This window comes from Mus caroli, chromosome 1 (genome assembly GCF_900094665.2).
Source record: "Mus caroli chromosome 1, CAROLI_EIJ_v1.1, whole genome shotgun sequence".
NCBI lineage: Eukaryota > Metazoa > Chordata > Mammalia > Rodentia > Muridae > Mus > Mus caroli.
In genome coordinates this window covers 38,470,646-38,497,925 of record NC_034570.1, presented here as the reverse complement: position 1 = coordinate 38,497,925, position 27,280 = coordinate 38,470,646, and the positions used below count along the sequence as shown (strand labels likewise).

General features: G+C 37.3%; 1 protein-coding gene across 4 annotated transcripts in view; it reads right to left on the bottom strand.

Annotated features, from left to right (window-relative positions):
- Positions 1–23,427, bottom strand: part of Tpp2 (tripeptidyl peptidase 2) — a 71,025-nt gene extending 47,598 nt beyond the window's left edge. For all 4 annotated transcript variants that reach the window (XR_003835974.1, XM_021178932.2, XM_021179004.2 and 1 more), the window contains exons 1-8: positions 23,068–23,427; positions 16,927–17,055; positions 8,409–8,504; positions 6,579–6,683; positions 4,363–4,487; positions 3,006–3,169; positions 1,131–1,285; positions 251–327 (exon numbers count right to left, since the gene is read on the bottom strand). Coding sequence is in view for 3 of the 4 variants with exons in the window: in XM_021178932.2 (XP_021034591.1) it covers positions 251–327; positions 1,131–1,285; positions 3,006–3,169; positions 4,363–4,487; positions 6,579–6,683; positions 8,409–8,504; positions 16,927–17,055; positions 23,068–23,232 (1,016 nt within the window). In the remaining variant the exon portion in view is untranslated. The remainder of the gene's footprint in view (positions 1–250; positions 328–1,130; positions 1,286–3,005; positions 3,170–4,362; positions 4,488–6,578; positions 6,684–8,408; positions 8,505–16,926; positions 17,056–23,067) is intronic.
- Positions 23,428–27,280: the final 3,853 nt, after the last annotated feature.

Genomic DNA, 27,280 nt, shown 5'->3' with positions numbered 1-27,280 from the left:
TGGAAGGCTTTGAGTCTCAGACCCACCATTATGGAGGAGTGACCATGCTTGGAATGGTCTGGCAAAGTGCAGTGATGAGACCCGGTATCAAAGGCATAACATGCGAGTGAGGGTCTGACTTACAAAACACAATTTTCTGCTGATCATGATTATTTTAATTTCAGTTCACTTACGTAAAACATTTGATCATCTTCATCTTCATTGGGTAGGTTCTATAATGTAACAACTCCCACCCCCACAAAATACTTACCCAGAATTTGGCCAATGAGTTGCTTCTCCGTAACTGTAGTTGACAAGATCACACTTATGATTTATAACTTCTATCATCTATGAAAAGATTAAGACTCTAGTTTAGGAAGTCTTTTTTAGAAACAGATTAACCAAGATAAATAGTTTATAACCCTACAGTGTCCAGACTAACCATATCCTAATTTATAAAGTATTTTTAGGCATACACTAATTAATGCCAAAAGGTAGCAGGGGAACAAATTCAGTAAACTGCCAGTTAAAAATGAAGCTATTCTTTTAAGAATGTAAGAACCATAGATGAAAATGGGTAGAGGCAATACAATGATCTGATTAGATTTTAAAAGTACTTAAGTTATATGACAAACAAATATACAAAATATTAAATTTACTTAGAGCTTTAATTTTCTTTTAGAGTACTGGATCAAGTTATATATTTTTAAAAATTACCTTTAAAAGTCTGCTAAGAGATTTACTACAATGAGTATAAAGTATTCTTTTTTTTTTCTATAAAGACTTTAAATCAAGAAACTTTTTCTTGGCAATTTTTAACTTTAAATTTTGCTGGGTTTTTTTTTTTGAAACAGTGTTTCCTTGTGTAGCCTTGGCTGTCCTGAAACTTACTGCAGATCTGACTAGCTTCCAACTCAGAGATTCGCCTGTCTTTGCCTCCCGAGTGCTGGGATTAAAAACAAGTGCCACCACCACCTAGCAGCTTTAAAAAATTTAAGATCAATTAATCAGCATTGGTTTGCATCTGAAAACACTGTTCTGTACATCAAAATACTGTTACATATACTCTTGATAAACCAGCACCATTTTATAAACATAAGTTTCTAATCCCCTACATTATTAATCTATATCAAGAACTCCTAGACACTCACAGCTCTGATGAGGCCTGTGCCTGTTTCCATGGTGCTTAGCCGTGTATCACCAATCTTAATGGATAGAATTTGAGCACCAGGAGCAACTCCATTCCGTTCAGGCTCTTCTGGAAAATGCCCTGCGGCTATACTTGCTACATGGGTTCCATGAGCTCCTATAGACAGAAATAGGGTGTTTGTGCATGACAAAAAATGTCATCACATGTAAAAATTTTAACCATTCCAACATGCACATTATGACAAAATAATTTATAAAAATATAACCCAATTATATATCTAATATTATCTCAAATATATTCATGTCAAACAAAATAAATTTCAATTACATGTTTATTTTTTCGTCTACCCTGGATACAGCTCTGTAGTAAGGGAAAAAAAATGTAAGCCACAGAAGACAGCACATATTTGTAATACATAAAATTCACAAGTAACATGTTATCCAAAGTATATAAAAAATATCTTTCAAATACAACAAAGGAAGAAATGAGTAGAAACACCCTGTCCACCAAGCAAAGTGGGCGAAACATGTGAAAAAGTCATCTCACAAACAGGATGGCCACAAGGCATAGAAAGCATAGAAACATGTTTTGCTTTATAAGTCATCTTAGAATTACAAATTACTGCCACAAGGCAGTATGCCTATGTACTTTACAACATAACTAAGATGTTAAAAGTTGACAACAGTTTAGAAAATACCACACACTTTTCTTGTTCAAGAAATCTGAAGAGGCATACTTATTAACTTAGTAGTCTCACCTTTGTCCCAGTATCCAACAAACATGTCTAAACATATTTACCAAGACATTCACAAAAATGTTCATGGCTGCATCATTTATATAATTCAAAATTCCAAATAACTTAGGGCTCATGGAAAGTAAATGGCTATTTAATATATTAACCCACAGAGTTGACAATCAATATGAATTAATATGCATTGAAATAAAGTTCATAAGGTTGAGTTAGTCTCATATAAAAACTGAGTTTATTCCATTTATGTAATTGGAAAAAGGATAAATCATGTGGAAACTGAAACTATTTTATCACTTGTGATTAAATATCCCCATATGGTCCAAAGAATGTAGTAATGAAAATCAAGATAGTTACCTTGGGAGAATGAAATTAAGGGTTTTCTCATGTTAACACACAAAATAATAAACATCATTATGATATTTGTATATGTTCATCGTATTTTAATTACATCATGTCTTCATTATCTTCTTTTGAACTCCCATCTCTCTAGTCTTTCTTCTTAACAGTCATAACTGACTTTATTCCTTTCTCCTCACCTGCCCAATTCTAAAAGCAGCATGGTATTTCCACTTGTTTTTACAGTCTTAGTATAAAAATACCCAAGCCTATCTGCAGCCCACAATATTAGTCAGCATGCTCTTCCACTTTATACAAGCATTTTATGATGGATATGTTCTCACTAAAACTCATTTATTTAGCATTTTGTATATATTATTTTTGATTATGTAATATTTTACATCATAATATAAGTATGCAGAATCTGTCTTGGATAGTTACCTAGTAGTACAAATAGCTAGTAGACAATTTTTAAAAACTTGCATAGGATACTATAGTGAGAGTCTTTTTATATAAATATCCAGTTAGGGTTGAATTTCTCAAAGGTTAATATTTGCGAGTAAAATCATTCATATTTATTCATGGATTTTCAGATGTTAAGGTTTGGTTTTATTTATGGACTACTTCTACACAGTGTATAATTAAAAACAAAAAGTCACAAAATGTCTAGGCTTCATCCGTCAATTAAAATTTCTCTAATGAATTCACTAGAGCCTTACTCTGTGCTGCAGGAATTTATCCTTCAGCCACTGCATGACTATCTCTCACTAGTAAATTTGAGATAGATACCTCCGCTGGTCACGATGGAGAGCAGGTTTCCATCATCATAAATATTAACAGAGTAATTCAGCATCTCAGCTGTGCCAAAAGAACTGTATTCTTGGGCCTCTTTGTAGTTTCTCAATACAGCACATTTACTCAAGTCCCCATTTTCATTCGAATCAACACAGGCTCTGTTGGGAAGGAGAAATAGGCATTAAAATTTATCCTCCCACTCCTTTTTAAAGATCACACAATACAGTTTCTCAGTCATCTTCTCATTGCTTTCCTCTCCCACCACTCAAATCCAATGACTAGATTTTGTTTCAGACTAAGCAGTTAGGCTTAGGTCAGAAGTTTCCCAGAAGTCAATGCTAAAACCACACACAAGGACATGGATGGTCAGAGATGATATAGAGAACCATCAGGGCAGGTGAAAAATATATACTAAAGCTTGGGTTGGAGTGTAGACTAGTTTTAGGATGGTTCCACATGAAGGATCTTACTTCCTGCTATTATTTTTATTGCTGCCATAGTTAATCCAGCAGCCTTTGGAGCTTTCTGACACCACATGACTATAAACTTTAAACTTTAGTCACATAGAGCTTTAGGAAAACATATTTTTTTAAACAAAATGCAATTTCTACCTAATTTTATGGTTTTCTTCCTACCTGTTCTTTACCCATTTTATTACTGCTAAAAATTAAAAGATACATATTTTACACACATTATCAGACTGTTTGTTTAACTGAACCTAAAAGTCACAGATGAAATGCATGTTATGTAAAGATCAATACTCCTTGTGTATGTTTGTGTGTGCATGTTTGGGTGATAACTGACAGTTTTGCTGCACAGCCCCAAATGGACTGACATTCAGTAAGCAACTTGTGGTAATCCTCCTGCCTAGCCTACCAAGTAGTAAGGCTGCACACATGAATCATTTTGCCTAAGCCAGAAGTGAATATTATATACTGTGTTATTTTGCCAAGTTAACTTAGCTATTCTATCTACTTAAAACTTCTAAGCCCAAATTTTCTTTTTTGTACCTTCAACATGTTTTTAGTAAAATCGAGCAGTATTTGTGGTTACTCTCCAAATTGTCCAGTTCTTAACAAGGAGCATTTCTGTATTTATAAGTGATCAATCTGCCAAAATGTGGCTAATGAAGTAAGTTTTTAAAAAATAGATAAGCATAATGTTTACTGTGAAAAATACTAAGTTCAAAAGGCTTGTCCACAACTAACAAAAGCCGGTACATCCTTCACATAATGTTGCTAAGTGATATGACTATATAAACCAGACTATATACAGCTCTGAGGGTTTAAAGTTCTTCAGAGCAAATAAAAACATTTTTAATAAAGAAGATCTGCAGAATACTTGAGATTACCTCCAGGTCTCACCATCATGCCACACCAAGCAGTCATATACAGGGCCTGGATCACTATACTTTTTCTCAAAAGAATTAAGTAATTCCACTTGACTTTGCAACTCTTCCTTGATTAGTTTATTGGCCTATTAGTCAGAAAACAGATTAACATTAGATAAAACTTTGTATACATGAAAGTTGTATTAACATATGACAAAAGACAGTGTTGAACAAACAGAAAAAAATGACTTCACTTTAAAAAAATAATAAGGAAACAAAATGTTTCTGCAGTGTTTGGAGACTGAATCTACGGTGTTGTATATATAAGGGACGTGCTCTATCACTAACTTATAGCCTTTGTCCGTAATTCCACCTTTGATTAAGAAAAGTGTATATTCATAATAAAAGAACAATTCAAAAACTTTTTATTTGTTACTTACTTTCATGCCTAGATTGTCCAAAGTTGCTGCAACTAGCACATTATTTTCACAATAACAACAAAATGTTTACTATTAATGAGTTCACATATATAGTATATTTCATGGAAGTCCCTTGAATTCATTCTCAAGGTTTAACACATTTTCATTGCAAGGTAAGCCCCTAAAATCAGCAGAGTCTACTTTTGATACCGTGAGTAGCTGTTATCTTACTGAAAGACGGGAAATTTAAATTATGTTTTTATTGACTTTTTCCATAGGATCTAGTTCTTTGTAAGTCATACTAAATGTAAGGGTATTTTATTCTTTAAATAAGAATTATAGCTGGGCATGGTGGTGCATGCCTTTAATCCCAGCACTTGGGAGGCAGAGGCAGGCGGATTTCTGAGTTCGAGGCCAGCCTGGTCTACAGAGTGAGTTCCAGGACAGTCAGGGCTACACAGAAAAAAAAAAAAAAAAAAAAAAAAAAAAAAAAAAAAAAAAAAAAAAAAAAAAAAAAAAAAAAAAAAAAAAAAAAAAAAAAAAAAAAAAAAAAAATTATAGCTATTCAAATTATAGTATGACAACTGCTAGAATTGTTTAAAATATAGTTTTAACTGGAATACTGATTTATTGTTCCTGAATCTCAGAGTAAAATCCCAGGAAGTTGGAAACACTGAGAAGCCTGTTTGCCCTTTCAATGTTGTAGTCTAAACTGTAACACTGTTGACGCATAAACATTCCTTGGTTTTTCTTTTTAAAGAAAAAGCATAAAACCAAAAGCATCTAAAAGAACACTATTTTCATCTATAAACGACTTAACTACTTTAAAACTTCATGGGGGTGGGGAGTATTGTCAAGTAGATCTAGGTTTACTTCCCAGCATACACATGGTAACGCATAACTATCTAATTTAATCTCCAGGTGATGCACTCCCTCTCCAGGTCTCTGAGGGCACCATGAACACATGGTGTGGACAAACACTCATACATATAAAACAAAGATAAACAAAATCTTTAAAAACATTAACAGGTACATTTATATGCCTATGGTGGGAATATAAACTGGCATAATCCTTATGGTCTATGAAAAGCTACAGCCAACAATATTAAAATGATATTTCTCTTTTTAAAAAGATTTTGATTTTATGTGTATTTTTTTTTTATGTATATATGTGCACCACCTGCATGCCTGATGCTTGTAGAGGCCAGAATACATTGGATCTTTTGGAACTAGAGCTACACACTAACTTTTGGGCCATCCTCAAGAGCAGCAAGTGTTCTTAACTGCTGAGCAATCTCTTTAACTCCTAAAATAACATTATACATAACTGTCAAAAAACCAACCAACCAAACAAACAAACCTGTACCTATGTGCAAGATGAACAAGCTGTATTATAGTTATAAAAATAGAAGTAAAATAAACTGTAAAACCCAAGCCACAGAAGATATTCTAACATTCTTGGCAAAAGAAACTGCATAAAAGTTTTGTATGGTTCCATTTTACAAACTTTAAAGATGAAAACCATTCTATATAGTTAGAAAACAAAATCATGGTTATTTCAAGGCAGACAACTGGGATGGTGGCTAAGAAGAGGTACAGAGGAATTTCTATGTGAGCTGGTAGGAAAGACTTCATGACCATGTTTTAAAACATTCATAAATACATATGTAAATTGACCTGGTATAAATAATGTCAGAACTGGTAACTTAACTCACTGGAAAAAAATGTCAACGGATGCACCCTATGAAAATGCAGTCTATTGAACCCTTTAGCATTCTAATTCTATGAAACATGTAAACAGAAGTGAGTAGCACCAACTTGGGAAGAGCCATTGTTGGCAATATCAAATTCTTCTTGTTTTCTACAAGCTTCTGCAAGTGCAACTCTGTGAACTGGATCCCAGATTTTTTCCTTCCGTTCTTTCTGCAAAGATAAAAAAATCTCCCCACAATCAGGCAGGCAAAATAAGCAGGTAAACCTACATGGCTATGCTTTTGCCTTGCTAGCAATTCAGATACTACAAAGTTATTAAACAAAGGCTTACAAAACCATTTCTCGCGAAGATAAAAGTAGTGGATCAATAAATGAAGTTGGTTAAGAGAACAAGTTTAATCAAGTCATACCAAAATAGTTTTATATTGTTATTCCTCAACTTATACCCACACTTCTCCAAAATGCAGTGTATCATATCAGGAAACAAACTGAATTCCCTATCACTTAAAGTACAAATAATAATCTTGGGCCCATATAAAATTGGAAAATGCAAATAGGTAAGTACAAGGTGATGACTAAAGACAGGCTACAGCTTCACTGGGAAGGGTAGATATCCTCAACTCTCCTGTCCATAATGCTTCATCCTCTTTCTTTGGACAGGGCTCCAAGCTTCTGAAATTGTCTTATCTCCATTCTTCATCACATAGTATCTCCTAACAAGAGTCTGCTAGATAAAAGAATCCTTTCATTAAACTAATAAACTGGACTATCTAGGGAGACTCTACTTCAACTATATGATCTATATTCACATGTTGATATTGTCTTTACCAAAACTGAGTATAATACACTAAATTAAAAATGTCATTATGTCTGTGTTTTCATATTCAATCAAAGCTAAGTGCATTAAAATAAGTCCTGGTTCATGGATATTAAAGGAAGAATACACTGTGATTAGATGACAATATCAACACATCAGGATTACTGTCAAAAATGATACTTTGTTTCATTGTTGAAGTACTGAATTCACATCAGTGATTAGTGTCACAGTGTTCAGAAATGGTGCTATGCAATACAATAACCCATAGCAGTTCCCTTAATAGAGCAGATATTTAAAACTTCAAATATAGCTCTCACTCCTCTCCTGTCTTCTCCTCTCCTCTCTCCTCTCTCTAAAAAAACATAAAAATTAAAAAAAAAAGCCTCAAAAATCTTCATCATCAAAGAAAGTTCCACTTTATATAGAATAGACACTCTTTACAGCAGACTCCTAAACACACTTTCTTCTTTATACATTTTTATCTCATCTATGTGCATGTATGTGTGTCTGGTTTTTTTTTTTTTTTTTTGTGCACTATATGCATGGTGATGCCCACAGAAACCAGAAGAGGGCGTAAGATCTCCTGGAACTGGAGTTATAGGTGGTTATGAGTCATCTAATGTGCACATTGAGAACTTAACCATGGTTTGATGCAAAGGTAATAAGATCTTTAAACTGCTACGCTATCTCTCCAGCTCCAGACTTGTTTCTTACATACATACTTCAATAGCATTAGATCTGATTAACAGAATAATACTAAATGATGACAACCTCAGAGGAAAAAGACTAGACAATAAGAAAACAAAAATAGAGGTCTATACATTAACTCTTGAAAAAAAGCCCTAAAGCTCAGTGTATATCATCTGCCCGGGCACCCACACCCTGCCTCAAAAGACAAACGCTTGAGCTTTAGCTTAGTTTTGCTTTAACCTTCCTTAAACAAACTAGTCCATGTACCGAAGACTAAGAACTACTTTAAGAAAAAACATACTCTTGGACAGTCTTTCAAAGTCCAAGTCCCTCAAAGACTTAAGACCTCATGAGAGGATCGTTTTTCTTCAAGTAGGAATCCAATCTAAGCATATACATTTGCAAGCTGATAATGAATTTGTCATTACCTGTATCCTTTCCTTGAGAGCCTTTGGATAGAAGTCATAACCATTTTTAATGCCAATATGATATTTTCCTAAAGGATTTGTCCAGTTTGCAGGAATCTGTAGGTAAAACAAATTGTTCACTCATTTTCCAATGCCAATGATACACCACTGCGAGAACAAACTATCTCACATCTATCTACTGGCTCACATTGGGTAAACAGGCTTATGCATATGAGAAATACTTTGAATATTCTAAGTAGTCACTAAAGTATCACTATGGTTTCATAGTTTATAAAATCCTTTGAAAATGTACTATGCCATTAAACCACTATGATCATTTAACAGTTCTTTACATTGCTGACATCTCGTCTTTCCTTTTACCACACTTGAGCGAATTAAGTAGCAGGGAGGAAGCACAATATTCAGGACTTTCTTCACAACCGGATTTCCTATTTAGAGTAAGAGTGTCATTCTTCTATAACAGCACCGTATAGATAATGCACAGATATAAAACAAGGATCTTTGAATTCTTGGAGACAAAGCACTATAAAATCATGTTAATTTCATATAAGATCCATAACACTCTCTCAAATTGTCTCATAGTATTTAAAAAGTTTTTATTAGAAAGATGAAATTAAACCACTTATACAAACAACAGGAAGGTAAAAATTGGAATCTAGTTCCATCATAGAAACCAAAAAATTTAGTTCAAAGGATATGAGATTTAAAATTAGATAAATGTGGCTATTATTCTAAACTTCACTAGTGTGGGAAGGGAGGAGAAAATGATTTCCTTCTTTGTACAAGGGAAAGCTATTCCATAATCCAAACCTAATGACCATTTATTGGGGAGCGGGGGGCATGTATGTGGTCTCTCTAATGTTTTTGGAAGCAAATATACCAGTTGCAAGACACAGTTTAAAGAAAGTTGATAGATACAGCAAAGCAAGGAAGCACTCCAAAGAAGAGGGAAGACTGGGGTGACTCAAAAGTGAGGTGGCAAACCTTGACACTATCGCTGATGCCAAGAAGCGCTTGCTGACAGGAGCCTGGTATGGCTGTTCCCTGAGAGGCTCTGCCAGCACCAGACCAATACAGATGCAAATACTCACAGGCAACCATCAGACAAGCCTGGTGACCCCAATGGAAGAGCTAGGGGAGGGACTGAAGGAGCTGAGGGGGATTGCAACCCCATAGAAAGAACAATATCAACTAATCAGACCACTCCGAGCTCCCAGGGAATAAACCCCCAAAGAGTATACATGGAGGGACCAATGGCTCCAGACACATATATACCACAGGATGGCCTTATCTGCCATCAGTGGGAGGGGAGGCCGTTGGTTCTGCGGGATGTTTGATGTCCCAGCATAGGAGGATGCTAGAGCAGTGAGGCAGGAGTGGGTGAGTGGGTGGAGGAGCTCCCTCATAGAGGCAAAGGTGGTGGAGGTGGGGGTGGGATGGGGGAATTGTGGAGAGGTAACTGGGAAAGGGGATATCATTTAAAATGTAAATGAATAAAATGATTAATAATAAAAAACATTAAAAAGTGAGTTAGCAGCACTGTAGTGCTAACATATATGCCTTAGACATTTCTATGAATATTTATGAGGTGGGTGGGATATTCATGGGGTAAGGAGATCATCTTCTCTTCCCAAATCTTGGAAACACAAAACCAGAAAATAAGTGAAATAATGAAGCTAGGGTCTTTTGAGGATGCAGGCCCTTCATTAGTGCATGCATGGGAAAATACCCTTGAATGTTAGTTTCTGATATACTGAGAACACCCTATCTATCACAGTGGGAACAACTAATCTATCAGCAGCTTCAAGGTCATTTAATCACAATGGAGCATTATGAAAATTCAAATGCCAAGATACATCCAGAGTTTCTTAGTTAACTCCCTTTGAGACTGGCTCAAATCTTGTTCATGACTGTTCTCATGTTCTCTGTTGGTTGATACATTCTACCTCTCCAGGGTTAAGATCATCTGTTATTTAAAGCTTAATTTATCATGAAATATGGGATTTGCAATAGACAGGCAGGCTGCTCAGAGAACATCTCCCTGGCTGTCTAGCTCTTACCACTCATGTTGATCTTCTACCAGAGAAGCTAAGAGTCATAACTCTATGACTTATATGAGTAAGAGCAATGAGCACCAACTATTTTAGAATCCCAAAGTTTATTCCTATTCACCCTAAGTATAAAAACCTGTTATGTATGCACTAAATATAAATACAGAGTTGAACTACTAACAACTCACTCCTGGCCGGCTCACACCCTTAATTCCACACTTGAAAGCAGAGGTAGGTGGATCTCTGTGAGTTTGAGGCCATCCTGGTTTACATAGTTCCAGAATAGCCAGAGATACAGACAGAGACCCTGTTTTTAAAAACAACAACAAAAAAAAGTAAAAAAGAATCCTCACTTGTCTCACTTGTATAGTATCACTCCTCAGCTTATTCCCATGTTCCATAGGAATTATTTCCCAGGTAGAAAACTTTTGGGTGAAAATTTCACACAATTAGATGTATGAAAATTATTAAGATGCCTATGTTTTAACTAAAACTTTATGTATCAATCGGCTGTCTAATGAACCCCATCCATCTTCTTCAGAAAACATGTTCTTCATAGTCTTGCAGTGCTCCTGACATAACAAAAAAGTATTGCCATTGTACATGTACCTTTGTGACCTCTGCCTAGGAACAACTTCAAAATATTCAAAAGGCCCTGAAATGTAACAAATTAAGACTCTCAAGCCATTAGACATGTTTAATCACACTACCTAGCATATATGACACAATGACAATAATTCAGTTGTTGATTTATATTTAACTATAAATAAAACAAAAAAATGTACATGATCCATGGGATCATATACATCTTAAAATTTATGACTATACGTTTTCCTTAAAGGTAGACTACTTTAAAAAATTATACAAAAAAAATCTCAGAGAATTAAAGTCATGCTATCTAAACTTAGGCAATTATGAAATGCCATTTCATATATTTAGTTCATATTTTGAAGCTCTGTGTGATACCTTTAAGAAGCAAAAGTTCAAACTACATATCATAATTACAATGATTTTCTTCTGTTTGTAATGTGTGTGTGTGTGGGGGGGGGGGTTATGCCCATGTTGCACATATGGAGCACATGGAGGCTAAAGGTTGATGGAGAATTCCTCTATTGCTCTTCATCTTGTTTTTTGAGACAGTCTCTGCCTAAACTGAAGCTCAAAGGTTAGCTGACCACTGAGATCCACGGATTCTACTAATTCTACTACTAATTCTACTTTCAAGCGCTGACATTATAAGCATATGTTACCACACCTCAATTTTACATAGGTGCTGGGATCTGAACTCAGGTTTTCATACTCATATAATAGATATTTTATCTACTTAGCTATCTCCCCAGGTCCCCACCGCTGTCTCTTCTTTTAAAGATAATATATTGTTTTGTATGTAAATCCACTTTGCCTGGAACTCAAAATCCCTATGTCTGGAGTACATAATCTCTTTAATTACAAATTACAGTTCATTTCTGAAACTCTTAAAGAGATGTCCCTAATAAATCGGATGATTTTCTCAATGAATCAAGTGTCATCATGACCATGATGTTATTTCAGTCTTTCCAGCTTTATAATAGCAACACATCCTTGTATACTCAGATTCTATCTGCTCTGGCTATACTATATCTAGTACCACTATTCTGTATGCCTACATTAGCTTTTTAAAAGATTTGTCAATATTTGAGACTAAATATAGATGATTTTAAAAAATGTTTAACTTAGTGTGTTAAAGTGAAAACAGCATGGTGTTCCCTTTCAAAATGCTTCTAATGTTAGAATGGAGTAGAAAAACTACTGGAAAACCACAGGACAAAAAGAACTAAACTTTAATTTTTTTCAAACCTTACTTTTAATGTTAGTTCTTAAATGTTGTAACCTCCCTTGTATCCACCCACCAGAGGTAGTGGGAAAGAAAGGATGGGAGGGAGTGGGGGGAAGTGGACCTGTTTAGAAAGGTTCTTTGGAGCAACTCCCATCTGTGTTGTCTGGAAATCATCAGTTCACTTTACAAGTTAGCAGCGGCAGCTCAATCCACTCACAAACACTTCACGGATACAGCAGCAGTCCAGTTCGGGTACAGTCAGCTTAGCAACATGACCTAACAGACAGCCAGGCCTTAGCCTCAGCTCTGGTGATCAGGAGGGACCAGGAAGAACACCAGAAGAAGTTCTTGGCTATGCCAGAGAAGACCCACACTGAACAGCTAGCTGTACCAGCAAGCCAAGCACCTTTCCATCATTCCATCAAGTCCTATTTATATCCTCCAAAGATCACATGTTCTCAGCACCTGTCTTGCCTTAGTATGTGCATCCAATCAGCTCCATTCCAAGGACTCCAGATAAATGGAGCTCAACTACGAAGTGTAAGATGGACCAATACATGCATGTTGTTAGCAAAGAATCCTTCACGTGTTTGCTTTAATAGAACATCCTCTCCCCTGTGTCTGCTTCATAGAAATGTTCCTTCACAAGTCTGCCTTAGTCTTTCACGCCTGTGCCCACTTTAAGGAAACTTGCCTTCACATGTTTGCCCCAGCAAAACACTATCCAACTGACTACAAAGAGTCCTTAAGTTTTCACTTCATACAGGTGTGCCCAACCTTTTGCTATTGCTAACGCAACACTGTTGTATACAAAGTTCACAACCCAGAATCCACCCTACCCCCAGGCCTCACTGGATACCTTACATAAATCTTTCTCTTGGGTCACACCAATAGCTCTCTCTTGGCTGAAATGCCTCCTGTGTGCCTCAGGTTGGACACACCTGCTAACACACTTTGAAGATTGCAATGTAAAAATAAAGACAAGAGTATTACTGGGGAACTAATGGAATGTTAATGTGATGTTGGCACATGGGCTACTCTTACGGGAAAAATAGGACACCAACTTCAAACTAAGCATAAAAACCACTTCCAGTCAAATTCTCTAGAACAAGTAAGAAAAAACACAATTTTCTAGGAATACAGTTACAAACTTAATTAACTTAAAGAGTTTTCATTCATTAAATATGTATATATATGTAAAATTGGTATGTAAAAATTGAAAATTTCAAGTATAAAATAGGAAATGGATATATTTTAAAAAAGAAAAAACTCACCAGTCAAAAAGCAATGAACAACTTAGCAGTATTTTTTTTTTTGAGCTTTTCTGACTTTTTTTTTTAATTAGGTATTTTCTTCATTTACATTTCAAATGCTATCCCAAAAGTCCCACACACCCTCCCCCACCCACTCCCACTTCTTGGCCCTGGTGTTCCCCTGTACTGAGGCATATTAAGTTTGCAAGACCAAGGGCCTCTCTTTCCAATGATGGCCGACTAGGCCATCTTCTGCTCACTCTGGTTTCTCTTCAGATCATATAAATCTTTCGCCTTTTTTTGGTGTTTTGAGACAGGGTTTCTCTGTATAGCCTGGGCTGTCCTGGAACTTACTCTGTAGACCAGGCTGGCCTCGAACTCAGAAATTCGCCTGCCTCTACCTCCCAAGTGCTGGGATTAAAGGCGTGGGTCACCACCGCCCGGCCAACTTAGCAGTATTAAAAAACAAAAAACGAAAAAACAGAAAAATGAAAAAGGTAAATGAACTTTAATAGCACTATGAGGTGACCTAAAAGCCTAACTCTGTGGGAAAAAAATGACTGATTTCATTATATAAATGCAAATTAAACCTACAAAATGATTCACTGATATTACCATCCTATTTTTAAAAACTGAAAAAAGGTCTGAAAATTCCAAGTATTAGAAGTTAATAGTAGGCAAGGCATGGTAGAATATATTCGTTATCCCCAAATTTGGTAGGTGGAGGCAGGACTATCAGAAGAGTTCAAGGCCAGCTAAATGATACAGCTGTTACCCATGACCGAGTAAAGCTGTATCTCCATGACTCAGCAATTCTATTTCTGCCATGTCCTGGAAACATCTGCACAAAGGTACAGGAACTGTGCCTAATGCTTTTGAAATACCTGTTAGCTAACAGTTCCAAACTGTAAGAAACAGTTTAATATAGCAAAGCAAATAGAATATGCTGTATAGAAACCATAACATACTGCTCAACAGGGAAACTGAACTATTGTTACAACAATAATAAAGGCCAGTCTTAAGACTCTCAAATCTTGAAAACATCAACAACAGGAAGAACTGACATAGAAATGAAGACATTAATGAAAGGCTGGTTAAATTAAATAATGTATTTTATATACCTGTACAATGAAGAAAAAGAAATGATTATCACGTAAGTTTAAAAGGGTCGTGATCTGGAAGAAGAGAGTAAGAAGGACTGTACAGAGGATTATCACCTATAGACAATGGCTACCAATGTGTTCAAAGCATTACCTTGTACCTGGTCTTAAACTACAAGATGAGGTTCTGTTGGTTGTTTAAGGGTATTTGGAAGAAGGAGAAAGAGAGACAGATATTTACTTCATTATAGCACATGGCTAAGTCAAAGAAACTTATTGTGCTACTTTCAGTAAACTCTTTAGGTTTACTCTTTAGAACTTAGGAGATCCAAGTAGCCATGGTACCAGTGACTAATAATTATTCCTTCCTGACTACTGAAAAACATCTGTAAGTGCATTATACATGGATGAAGAAGGAAAGGCTGGCAGAAAAGTCAGTATGAAATGCAGTTAGTTTCCACCATTCCATTGCACAAGCTATCATCAGCAGACACATCCCAACGTAGACTCATAAGATGGTTTAGATGCCAACTTCCTGGAGAATGTGCAGAGCAAATGCAGCAATGAAACACACTGAATATCAGACTGCATGTGGGTAAAAAGCAAAATTATCAGCCTTAATTGATTTATCTTATTTAGTAAGGAATGATATATTACACATAATTTCTTGTAGCCTCCCTCAGCCTTGAAGCAGGCTGAGCCAGACTTTGACCTTGCTGCCACTACGGAGATTACCTAGGGTAGAGCCTTCTGATCTTGATGGCTCTTATTTGCTCTTCTCCAAGACTCGCTTCCTGCAGAAAGGTCCTTGGGACGTTCCGAAACACACCCTGTAAATCGCCTATGGGCTGGCTTCAGGCACCAAGAAGGGGCTGGTGGGGATGGGCCTACCTACCCTCTTTATAAGCACAGACTCTCAGTAAACTTCAGAGGCTTTGAACAGCAAGGTTTGTCTTGGCCCCGTTCTTTTCTCGCTGTCTGATCTCTTTCAGCCCCGGGCTGCCTTTCAGGGGAACCCAGTTCACGTGGCCGCAGGCGGCTACAATTTCTACCTTTTGAGCACTAGTGACAACAGTTTCTATGGTTTATTTAAAGTTTAAGTGTTTACCGCTATCAAAAAATTAGCAACTAAGAATAATTATGTAGATTAAATCTGCAAGGCTCACTAGAAATGTGATTTACTGTCTTAGAATAAACAAACTAATGCATTTCAAACTAAGTCTGCTTGTTTTAAAAGATTAAAAAAAATCATTTCTAAATCTATTTTTTATTGTCATCCTCTAAATCTATTAACCAGTAACTCATGAATACCAAGGACAAAATTAAAACAAAGCCATCATTTAAATTGATCAGTATTAGGGTCTAAATATTTCTTCATAGTCAGGGTCACTGAGAAAAAGATGAAGGCAAAACTGTATAGGTGGTTACTTTCTGTTTTTCTATTTAAAAGTTAAAACCATTTGTTGCGCTCAATTAAAGAAAACAATCCCTACTATAAGTACTTTCTTGAACAAATAACTTCTAAGATGGCCCTCATGATCCACATCTTACTATGTGCATGCATGCATGCAGCTATGAGATACCTCTTCCATGTGTCAGATTATTTACTGACCAATTTCCAATAAGTAGAATACAAGGAAGAGATGGACTGTCACTTGTAAGCTAACCTTATAAAAAGACCAAGACTTTCACCTTACTTACTTTCTCACACCTCTTGCCCTGAGAGAACGTAGCTACACTACAAAACAGCTATGTGGAGACGACCATGTGGCAAAGAAACAAGACATAGTAGTGTTGCAGCTTTAATCCCAGCACTTGGAAGGCAAAAAGGAGACAGATCTAATCTGAGGCCAGCCTGGTCTACCTAGAATTTCAGGATGGCAAGGACTACATAGAGAGACCCTGTCTCAAACAAAACAAAACAAAACAAAACAAAACAAAACAAAACATCCATGCAACAGCTTAACTTCCCAATGCACCTAAGCTAACTAAGCCTTTAAATAAAAGCACAGGCTTGGGCAGCAATTTACAACTTCATTAGAAATCCGCAATATATACATCCATCAAGATCACACCTAGGCTCCTAGAACACAATAATGGAACATCTCCTTATTTTAAACCATGGGGTTTGGAAATAATTCGCTTGCAAGTAACAGGTAAAGACTACTATACTGCTTAGGTTTAAAAAAACAAAACAAAACAAAACAAAACAAAACATGTTTTGAGGCAACATTACAAAAAGAGGGAGAGAAAAGAACAAACAAAAAACACATTCAGTAAGAAGAGAAATGTTCCAACCTTAAGCACTCTTCCAGAAAGACCAATAATTTCACCATCTTTTGGTTCTACTTCTGTAGCAGTATTTACATCACCACTTCCTGTTGTATCAATGATATCAATGATTTTTGGTTTTCCATCAGTTGTAACCTAAAAATTGAGGCAAATAAAATATTAGTTATTGTCTTTAAAGAAAGCAATGCAAATCCCTATGTACATATATATAAATATAATTGCCTCTGAAAAAATTATATTAAAACTTTAATTATAATAAATACTAATGTATTAAGTATAATAAATACTAATGAAAAAAATTAGTCATGGAAACAATATACAACTCAAGTGGTTTCATTTATTTCTTTAATATTTACAACCTTTGAGGTGTTGGATATAGCAGCTGACAGTACACAAAAATCCCTTAGATATTGCAGAGTGAGGAAGTAGACAAATATATAAAGATGTAATATACTGAGAGAAATTAAACAAGAAGACAAGAGTGGTACGGACTTTTCTATTTTAAGTTGGTTGGTTAAAGAAGGCCTTGCTGAGGTGAATTCTGAGCAAATATCTGGAAAATGTGAGCTTCAGAATAGAAAGAAAATAGTATTTCATTCCTGAATGTCACACTAGTACTTGAAATTTACTAAGTTCCAAGTTCAAAGGTAGCACACTCCCAAATGTGTTTTTCTTCAAATGCTATTAGGTATCATCATAGACACAGTTGTTCAAGCCAGAAACAGAAGTGCTTCTCTGTTATCTAGCTTACACCTTGCATCGCAGCTAAGATGCAACTTCCTCTAACAAAATTTAAATCTATTTTTCTACTTTTTATCACCATTGTGCCAACTTGACAAACCAATAGCATTTCTTCCTTTTGTAAAGCATGTATCAGCTTCTTAAACTGAGTTGAAAATCACTCTTTGTGAGGGTCCTGTAACAATCTCATGTGGTGTCACAAAAAAAAAAAAAAAAAAAAAACCCTGGCAATAGTAAAAGGTCACTAATATACAACAACTAAAACTTAATTCAAAACTACGTGTGTAATGAATCCACCGTGTTTGTGGCAGCACTTAAGGCCAGCTGCACTGTATAAACATTGTGGACTTGGCTTTAAACAGTCAACATACATACTTTGTACTGTGCAGGCCATTGTACCACAAAGTTCATTGGATACTTCTTTGAAACACCTCAGGCTGACTTGACCCTACTGTAGTCTACAGACTGTAATATTTTTACTGCATGACATTTTCTACTCTTAGAGAAACCTAATGGTTCGATTACCAAAAAATAAAACTTGTAATATTTTCCATCATTCCTCAGCACATAAATATCAAATTAAAAGTTGATCACCCTTTCAGAAAAAAACTCTCCAATGATTATTTAATATATCCTAAACTTGATTCTCATACTATTTATTTTTCACTTCATAGGACATAATCCAACTTGTAATGAATACACCTTAGGGGACTCTCATCAGTTTCTTCTATTAGAGTTTAGTTCTAAGGGCACAGGTGCTATCTCCGTGCAATTCAACTTGCCAACATACATTCAACAACAGTGCTTTGCTTTTTTTTTACTACTGAGTGATCCAACATTGATTACTTAGCATTAGCTCTAATTTTGGTAAGGTATGTTTCTTTATTAGCCATAAACTTTCATGAGAGACACAACATTATTGCTACAAGCAACCATAGTAGCATACTTTCATTGAGCAATTGATGAGCTCTTTTGGGCTTATTTTTGAAGGCAAGTTGTTGCATTCAATATATACTTAAGGAAAACACAATATATACTTAAGGAACTTCAATACTAATTTCCACAGTGGCTGTTCTAATATATATTTCCACCCAGAATATATAAATATCTTCTTTGCAGTCCCAATTTATCGGCATCTATTGCTTTCTTGATGATAGAAATTCTGAGTTGGTTAAGCTGAAATCTCAATACAGCATTTGTTGCTCTGATGGCTAAGGATGCTAAATAGTTTTTCATTATTTATTAAAAAGTCAAATATTTTTAAAATCACATTTATTTTGTATGTATGGGTATGGTGTGAGAACAAGAATGGCACAGAGTTTGAGTATAAGTCAGATGACAACTTGTAGGAATTGGTTCTCTCTTTCTACCATGTGGGTCATGGAGATTCAACTCACTGTCAGGATTGACAGCAGCCATAGTTATTCAATGAGCCAACTCAAAAGCCCTGTTCTTTTGAGAGCTAACTTTTTTCCCATTTATTACTTGATGTCTTTTGGGATATACATATATAAAACTGTCATGAAAAACCCATCGTTTTGTACACACACACACACATATATATATATATATATATATATATATATATATTCACATACTGGTTAAAAACTGTATTTGCGTGTACATACACCTGCACACACACAAACTAGCTGGAATAAGGCATGGAAACACAAAGTCTGAAAAAAGAAAAGAAAAAAGAAAAATACCAATGTCAAAAATTATCAAAAATTAACAACCACAAACTCTTTAGACTTTTCTTCAACCTAGAAAGGTCCATAAGTCTTTAAAATCATGGCTAATGGCCATTACTACTGAGTCTTTTTACCACTATGAATCTTTTCTCCCACACAAAGTATTTCCTCTATAGCATATGCAAAGCTTTGTATTTAACATATACTCAAGGAAGAAGTGACTCATATAGGAGGACAGAATTTATTTTCTTGATAGGGCAAAGAAGGTACAGCTGGTGGATCCCACACCAAACTCTTTGTCCTGTCACCTTGAAAAACCGAGAGCCGGCCATTGGTGGCACAGGACTTTAATCCCAGCACTCGGGAGGCAGAGGCAGGCGGATTTCTGAGTTCAAGGTCAGACTGGTCTACAGTCAGTTCCAGGACAGCCAGGGCTACACAGAGAAACCCTGACTCGAAAAACCAAAAAAAAAAAAAACAAAAAACCCAAAAAACAAAAAATTGAGAGCATGATGGTATGAAGCTCCAAAGGGCCTGACAGGTTCAGCTATTCTTTTTATGAACAACAATTCTTTAGTTTTTTAAGTATTTATACTAGAAGACTTATGATAACCAGAAGGCTCAATACCACAAATCAGGAAAAAAGGTAAGTATCAAAATCATATTAAACTAGTAAAATAAATCCTCATTATCAGTATGTGAGAAAAGACAATAAGAGAAAAAAAAAGCCAGACGGAATTTAATGGTTTATTTACCATGTACTATTTCCATAAGTTTTACTTACAAGAAGTGACCTGCACTTCACACACTCTCTCTCTCACACACACACACACACACAGCAAGCAAAATACATATGCACAAATTTTAAATTTCTTGTCCACTCCACTGGAGGTTTTTCAAAGAGACCACAAAATTGAGGGATAGAAAAGAATGTAAAGGCAAAATCACATGAAAATTTTGCAGTAGAGCTTTGGGATAAGAAGGAAATACAATTGGTAATAGTGGAAATATTTTCTCTGAAGCCACAGACCTTAACAGTAGAGCAGGCAAAGGGCTGAATTAAATCAGTGATGTCTTAAAAGAATGAAGCAGCAGCTTGCAAGTGACTATAGAAAACTGTTGGGCAATTTAAACACCACATGCAAACACACGTATTAGAACCTGAGACATCTGGGTACCTGGGAAAGAGAGAAATCAAATATTCAAGAGAGAAGTATAGGAGTGAAGGGTGTTGCTGAGGCTACACCAAAGGTTAGAGTTAGTAGAGGAAATATAATAAAATTTGAAATTTTAGAGTTTTATTAAAAAAGCAAACTGACTTTGCTTTGAGCAAAGATGTTGATCCTTGGTTTGCTTTTGATAAACAGTAGGTTTGGAAAAGCAAAGCATGGGTCAGTGGTGAGATTAGTGGCAGTGAGCACTGCTTCTGTGTATATATATATATATATGGCTTAAACCAAATTTGATCTTGTCAGGAAACCCACTCATGATCTCAGTCAGTTTTCCTGTCATTTTCACCACGTCTAACAGTCACAGTTTGCAGGACTTCATTATTCAATGGAATTGAAGCCACATAGTAGGTACTTGAATGCTTGCTGAGAGAATATTAAACATTTAGGTAATTATTAATCTCCTCATGCAGTCTGTATACAGGAGTGTGCTATCACACCTGACTCTGCCCTCTACTTTGAATACACCCAAAAAGCTGTGACAAAAAAGGACTTGGTCTACGGAAGTTAAAGGAGGAGACACAGGCTGGTTCCTCCAAGTTCTCATTTGTAACCTCTAGTCCTTTACATAGATCCCATTTGGCAACTCAAATAGCCAGATAGGCCTCCTTCTCTTTTTATTTCTATTTGCTTTTTAACCTTAATGATGTACACACAGAGCTACAAAATAATTTCCTCAGGTAAGAAAAAAAAAATATCAAAGTCACCCATGTAAGTTCCTTGCTGAATTTAAACAAAAGATCAGGTTTAGAATCTGAGAATAAATGCTGGATGATCTTATCTTATGTTTTCTTTTGGTTCAATGTTTTATTGACTAAATATTAATGTTTGTGTAAATATCAAGCATATTTTCCCTTCAGACAATGACCCAACATGAACTCCTTCTGCTAGCATTTAGTGTTTATTCAGGACTTTTAAAAAAAAAAAAAAGTATTTAACACTTTAGCACTGTAAAATCGTGTGTAGTTGACTGTCTCAATTATCAAGTAATCCTATGGGGTAAAAACTGTTACTTTACAGAAACAAAGTACTCTGCTAACCAGAACCAAAAATTCTACACATGTCCACTGAGTAGTACTATGCCAAAATCTTCGGGATTTTCTGAACCTCTAACGCTAAGAATCAGTGAGCCACCTACCCTAGTTGTTCTCCCACACCCTACAAAAAGTAAACACACACTCCTGTGTATTGGGAAGCACTTCCACTGTGTAATAAATTCACAACGTGTCATTGCTGTTACCAAGTTTTAAACCTTTGCAATTACTATTAATAAAATAACTGTAGTCACCAGGAGGGCACTCATACTTGAACTTCTTAATCAGAGACTCTGACACTGTGTGTGCTTCAGGGCACAGGTGTGCACCAGAAAGGGGAAGAAGTAACAAACGCTTGGAAGCAGGATTCCCTGAGAGTCCCAGAGTGTCCACACAGGCTTCTTTCCTATCCTTTCCAATAACCTCTAACATGTACGTCAATTGTCTTCCCATCCATTTATGTCAATTATTAGGCAGCACAATGAAAAAACTAAAGATTGGAGGAAACAAATCAAGGGCTAGGAAGAGAAGAATTAGTATCCCTCTTTTGTGAGGAACAAGGATAAGATGGTATCAATGTAAGCTAATCTATCTATTTGATAGATAAACTGACCAAGGACCGAAAAGAGGGTAAATAAGCTCTAGTTTTAGTCAGATAAGATCTTCAACAAAGGTTAGAGAGTACTTATGAGGGGGTTTTAGTAAGAGGCTAGTTTAAACACAGAATACATTTTATTCAGGCATTTTTTTTAACATTAGTAAGGTCCCTGCTCTTAAAGACTTCTAACTTGAATAAAGGAAAATGAAGTCATTTTTAGGAAGTCATAATCAAAGTATGTTCTCTTACGTTTAGAGGCGTTTAAAATGCACATTTTCATAAGGCCTGAAAAGTTCGCCCGAAACAAACTAGTCGGGCCTTTTGAAAAAAAAAAAAAAAAAAAAAAAAAAAAAAAAAAAAAAAAGGACTAACCCAGGATTTTTCAAGGACCCTGAACAAATACCAGCAAATACCTTAAAAATAGAACAAAAGTATCAGAAGAAACCATTCCGGAAGCGGACTGGGTCGAATTCTGGGAACTCACTTTGCTGGCCTTGCCAAAACGAATATCTCTTAAACATCACTAAGGATTTCTTCAAGGCTGTTACCCCTATCGTTGGTGCCCCCCCCCCACGCTCCCGCGCCCCCCAGACCTATAAAACTGTAAAATTTTCCCATGCCGAGGTCGGGTGCGGACCCTGAAGAGGTGTGGGGCCTGGAACGCCCAGGCTGACCAGCAAAGCTTCCCCGCGGCCCCCGATCCCGAACAGCCACGCTGACCACACCGCTTTTGTGTGGAGAGGGAACGGGGCCTGGAGGTCGCCCAGAGCTGTCCGGGCCGCCCCGGCCCGTCCGGTCCCCGCCTTGTTCCAGGCTCGGCCCTCTGGGTTACGGGCCCTTGGGCGCCGCCTCACCTGCATGCCCGGGGCCCCGGGATCGACCCCTGTATCCAGGACGGCGATGAGCACCCCGCGCCCGTCATACTCCGGGTAGCGGCACAGGAAGGAGGAGGCCCCGGTCTCCTTCTTTGGTAGAAGACCGTGGAAAGGAAAGGGCTCCTCGGTCGCGGCGGTGGCCATGGACGCAAGCTGGAGGACAGACGAGGAAGAGGCAAACTGCCAGGCAGCGCGCGGACGAGCGGCGCGAGGACACCCGGCTACCGCGGGACGGAGGCGGAGAAGGGGCGGAGCATGGCCACCAGTACCCAATCGCGTGCGGTCAGAGGTATCTAGCCAATCATACGCTTCAACGTAAGCTAACGGCGCCGCTACGAGTCACGACGAGGGACTGTTACCCAGGCTGCAGAGCTGGGACGGAGTGTGCGCTGCTACGGATGACAACGCACTGGAGGGAGGTTCTTGAAGGATCTCTGCGGTGGGAAGAAACCCGGACTTGCCTTCCAAGCTGTCACTCTCCGTGAGAAGTAGCGAGAGGAACAGGCTGCCTGCCTGAGGTGTGGGATCCTCGCAACGCCGCCGAGGTTGGCTTAACCCGCTGCGGACCGGAAGCCTGTAAAGTCGAGCGCGGAAGTCTCAGATTTAGCGGCCCGGCCTTTCTGGCAGGGTGAGGTGCTGTTTAGTCAACAGGAAGTGGGTTGTCGGCTGTTTTGTCGCCAGAGTCCCCGAAGCAAACCACGTGACAGAAATGAGCTCCCTCCTCTCTTCGTGGCTTACTTACCCTTGGCATCCAGAATTTCAGAAAAATACCTGCCTTTTCTCCAGTGAAGTTCCTCTTTGTAACACAGTTATCGAGCCATAGTTTGCGGGGGTTTTCCCATTAGGATGCACAGTGACAGCAATCGTAAATGACATTTGAAATTTAAACTACACAGATTATCCAGTAACAAAGGTTGCCAACATTCATAATTAAGAATATTGTGGGGGTGAATTAATATTTTCCTATTTGTGACAAATCTACTCTGTACCAGTGAGAGATTCTGCACTTTTTTAGTGTGTAGTCTGCCTGGAGGCCTCTGAAATACTGAGCACCGAACCACAGCCATAAGTATGGTAATTCTTCTCTTTAGTGGCAGAGACTGCTGTGTCTACTCCAAAAGTCCCGGCAGCAAAAAGGCGCCCAGAGTAATCTTAATTATCCCATTGACAAACTCAAGAGACCTTACCACAGAGATGTCTTTAAATGCATAAGATGAAATATATAGGATCATACAGGAAGTAGACGGTGGAAAGATTTATAAAAACTTAATTTTTGTTGTATTGCAATAGTTTCATATATGTAAGTAATTACATATATGCTCTTTTTAAAATTAAATAACAGAGCCATCGTCAAGTCTAATAACTAATGTTATTTTTAAATTGGAAAACAATTGTAAATGACATTTGAAAATATCTAAACTACACAGTTTAACTAATAACAAAGGTTGCCTGTGTTCATAATTAAGAACATTTGGAGGATGAAAATAATTTTTCCTATTCAATCATGGGCCCTGTGCATTTCTATGGTCTCCAGTTTAAGAGGCAGGTTCATAGAATCCCGTGTATGCCATTTGTTTCAAACCATAGCATTTCCATTGACTCCTCATACTCTGTTCTAGTGTCTACAGTAATTCCTGACGATCCTCTTCAGTTTTTGTTCTTTCAGGTTGGAGGGAAAAGGTTAATGATTTCTTTATTCCCAACTATGTTTCATTTCCTTTAGGAAAGAATTGGAAAATACTTCAACTGTAAAGGAAAAAGAATGGCAAACTCTCCAGAGATGTTCATATTGAACATGAAGTGGCAGAATGCATTGACCCGCAGCTTCACCCAAGCCATGGCCCCACCACTTTATTTAACAAAGAGAAAATGGCTCTGATGGCCATGGGTTGCAGTACTTTTTACCCTGCTGTGTTGTGCTCACCAGTCAGAGTATGAATGCCTACTCAGTGCCTAGAATAGAACTGTCTATTATAACAACAAAGCAAAAGGATTTTTAAAAAATGATTTTCAAGTTTTTTGTGTTGTCTCCCACAATTTTTTTTAATTAAGTTTCTTTTTCTACAGTTTTAAGGTGACATCTGATGCTATATCACAGCTTTGGAAATTTAAAGGATATTATTTCTGGCGTACTTATACTAGCACTCTTTATATCACTCATTTCTATATAGCCAGTTGAATGGTACTCTTTCATGCCTAACATCCTTTATTTATAAGACATCCAAACACTGAAAGGCAATCACTCTAAGTCCATGTTTTCATTTGCAACTGTATTTTCATTATATAACCACTTTCAGACTTTGATCCTGATATGATTTACATTTTAAAGATGTGACCTTCCATTATAAATGCATCTCTTGTTTTTATATGATATAAAATATCTCTTATTACTACATAAGAACATAAAATATATTAAATTGTAACTTGAAAGAATTTCTTGGGATCAGAATGTTAATTTTTCTTTTGGATTAAGTTAACTTACAATTACAAAGTTGATGAAAACAATGAGTAAATCTTAAGATTAAAATGAAAAAAAAATTGGATGGGAGGGAGGGGAGGAAAGAAAAGGCAGCTTTTCCATAGAAGTTTGATGAGAATTAGACATATTTCCATTTATAACACACTATTCTAGGGCTGGAGAGATGCCTCAGCGGATAAAAGTACTGACTGCTCTTCTGAAGGTCCTGAGTTCAAGTCCCAGCATCCACATGGTGGCTCACAACCATCTGTACTGGCATCTGATGCCCTCTTCTGGTGTGTCTGAACACAGCTAGAGTGTACTCCTATACATAAAATAAATAAATCTTTTTAAAAAACAGGCTATTCTCGTTACAAGTATAAGATTCCCATGTGTATGTCTCTTAAATAATCAGAGCCATCAGCTGCTACCCTTTATGGAGCAAACCCCCTATCTCATCCCCCCCAGCCCCCTGCTTATATAAGTGAGTTCCCCCACCCATCCACCAACCCATTCACACCTTACTGACCTAGCATTCCCCACACTTGGGCATGGAGCCACCACAGGACCAAGGGTCTTCCCTCCATATATGCTAGATAAGGCATATATGCTCTGCTACATATGCAGCTGGAGCCATGGGTCCTTTCATGTGTACTCTGGTTGGTGCTTTAGTTCCTGGGAGCTTTGTGGGAGGAGGAGCTCTTGTTGGTTGATTTTGTTATTCTTCCAATGGGGTTGCAAACCCCTTCAGGTCCTCAGTCCTCCCCCTAACTCTTCCATTAGGGTTCCTTGCTCAGTCTGATGGTTGTCTGCAAGCATCCTCATCTGCTTGGTAAAGCTCTGGCACAGCCTCTCAGGAGACAGCCATACCAGACTCCTGTCAGCAAGTGCTTCTTTGCATCAGCAGTAGTGTCTGGGTTTGGTGTCTTCTGATGGGATGGACCCATAGATGGGGCAGTCTCTGGATGACCTTTCCTTCAGTCTCTGATCCACTCTTGTCCCTGCATTTCCTTTAGACAGGATCAATTCTGGGTTAATATTTATGAGGTGGGTGCAGGCCTACCTCTAGATATGTTCTCTACAGGTTCTCTCTCCTCTTTCTTGGGTATTTTAGCTAAAGTCATCCCCGTTGGGTCCTGGGAGCCTCTTGCTTTCCTGGCATCTGGGACTTTCTAGTGGCTGCTCCCAGTTCCCCATTCCCTATTGCTACACTGCTCCATTCAATTTCCTGAATTCTCTTCTGTCTCTTCCCACACCTGATCTCTTTTTTCTTCATCCCTCTTCTCTGCCTCCCTCTACCTCCCATGATTATTTTGTTCCATCTTCTAAGCAAGACTGAAGCATCCACACTTTAGTCTTCTTGAGCTTCATATGAGCTGTGAGTTGTATGGTGGGTATTCCTAACTTTTTTCCTAATATCCACTTATCAGTGAGTACATACTGTGTGTGGTTGTTTTTTGTTTTGTTTTGTGTTGTTGTTGTTTTGTGACTGGGTTACCTCACTCAGAATGATATTTTCTAGATCTACCCATTTGCCTAAGAATTTCACAAAGTCATTGTTTTTAATAACTGAGTAGTACTCCATTGTGTAACTGTACCACATTTTCTATATCCATTCCTCAGTTGAAGGACATCTGGGTCATTTCCAGCTTCTGGCTATTATTAAATAAGGCTGCTATGAACATACTTTAGCATGTGTCCTTGTTATATGTTGGAGCATCTTTTGGGTATATG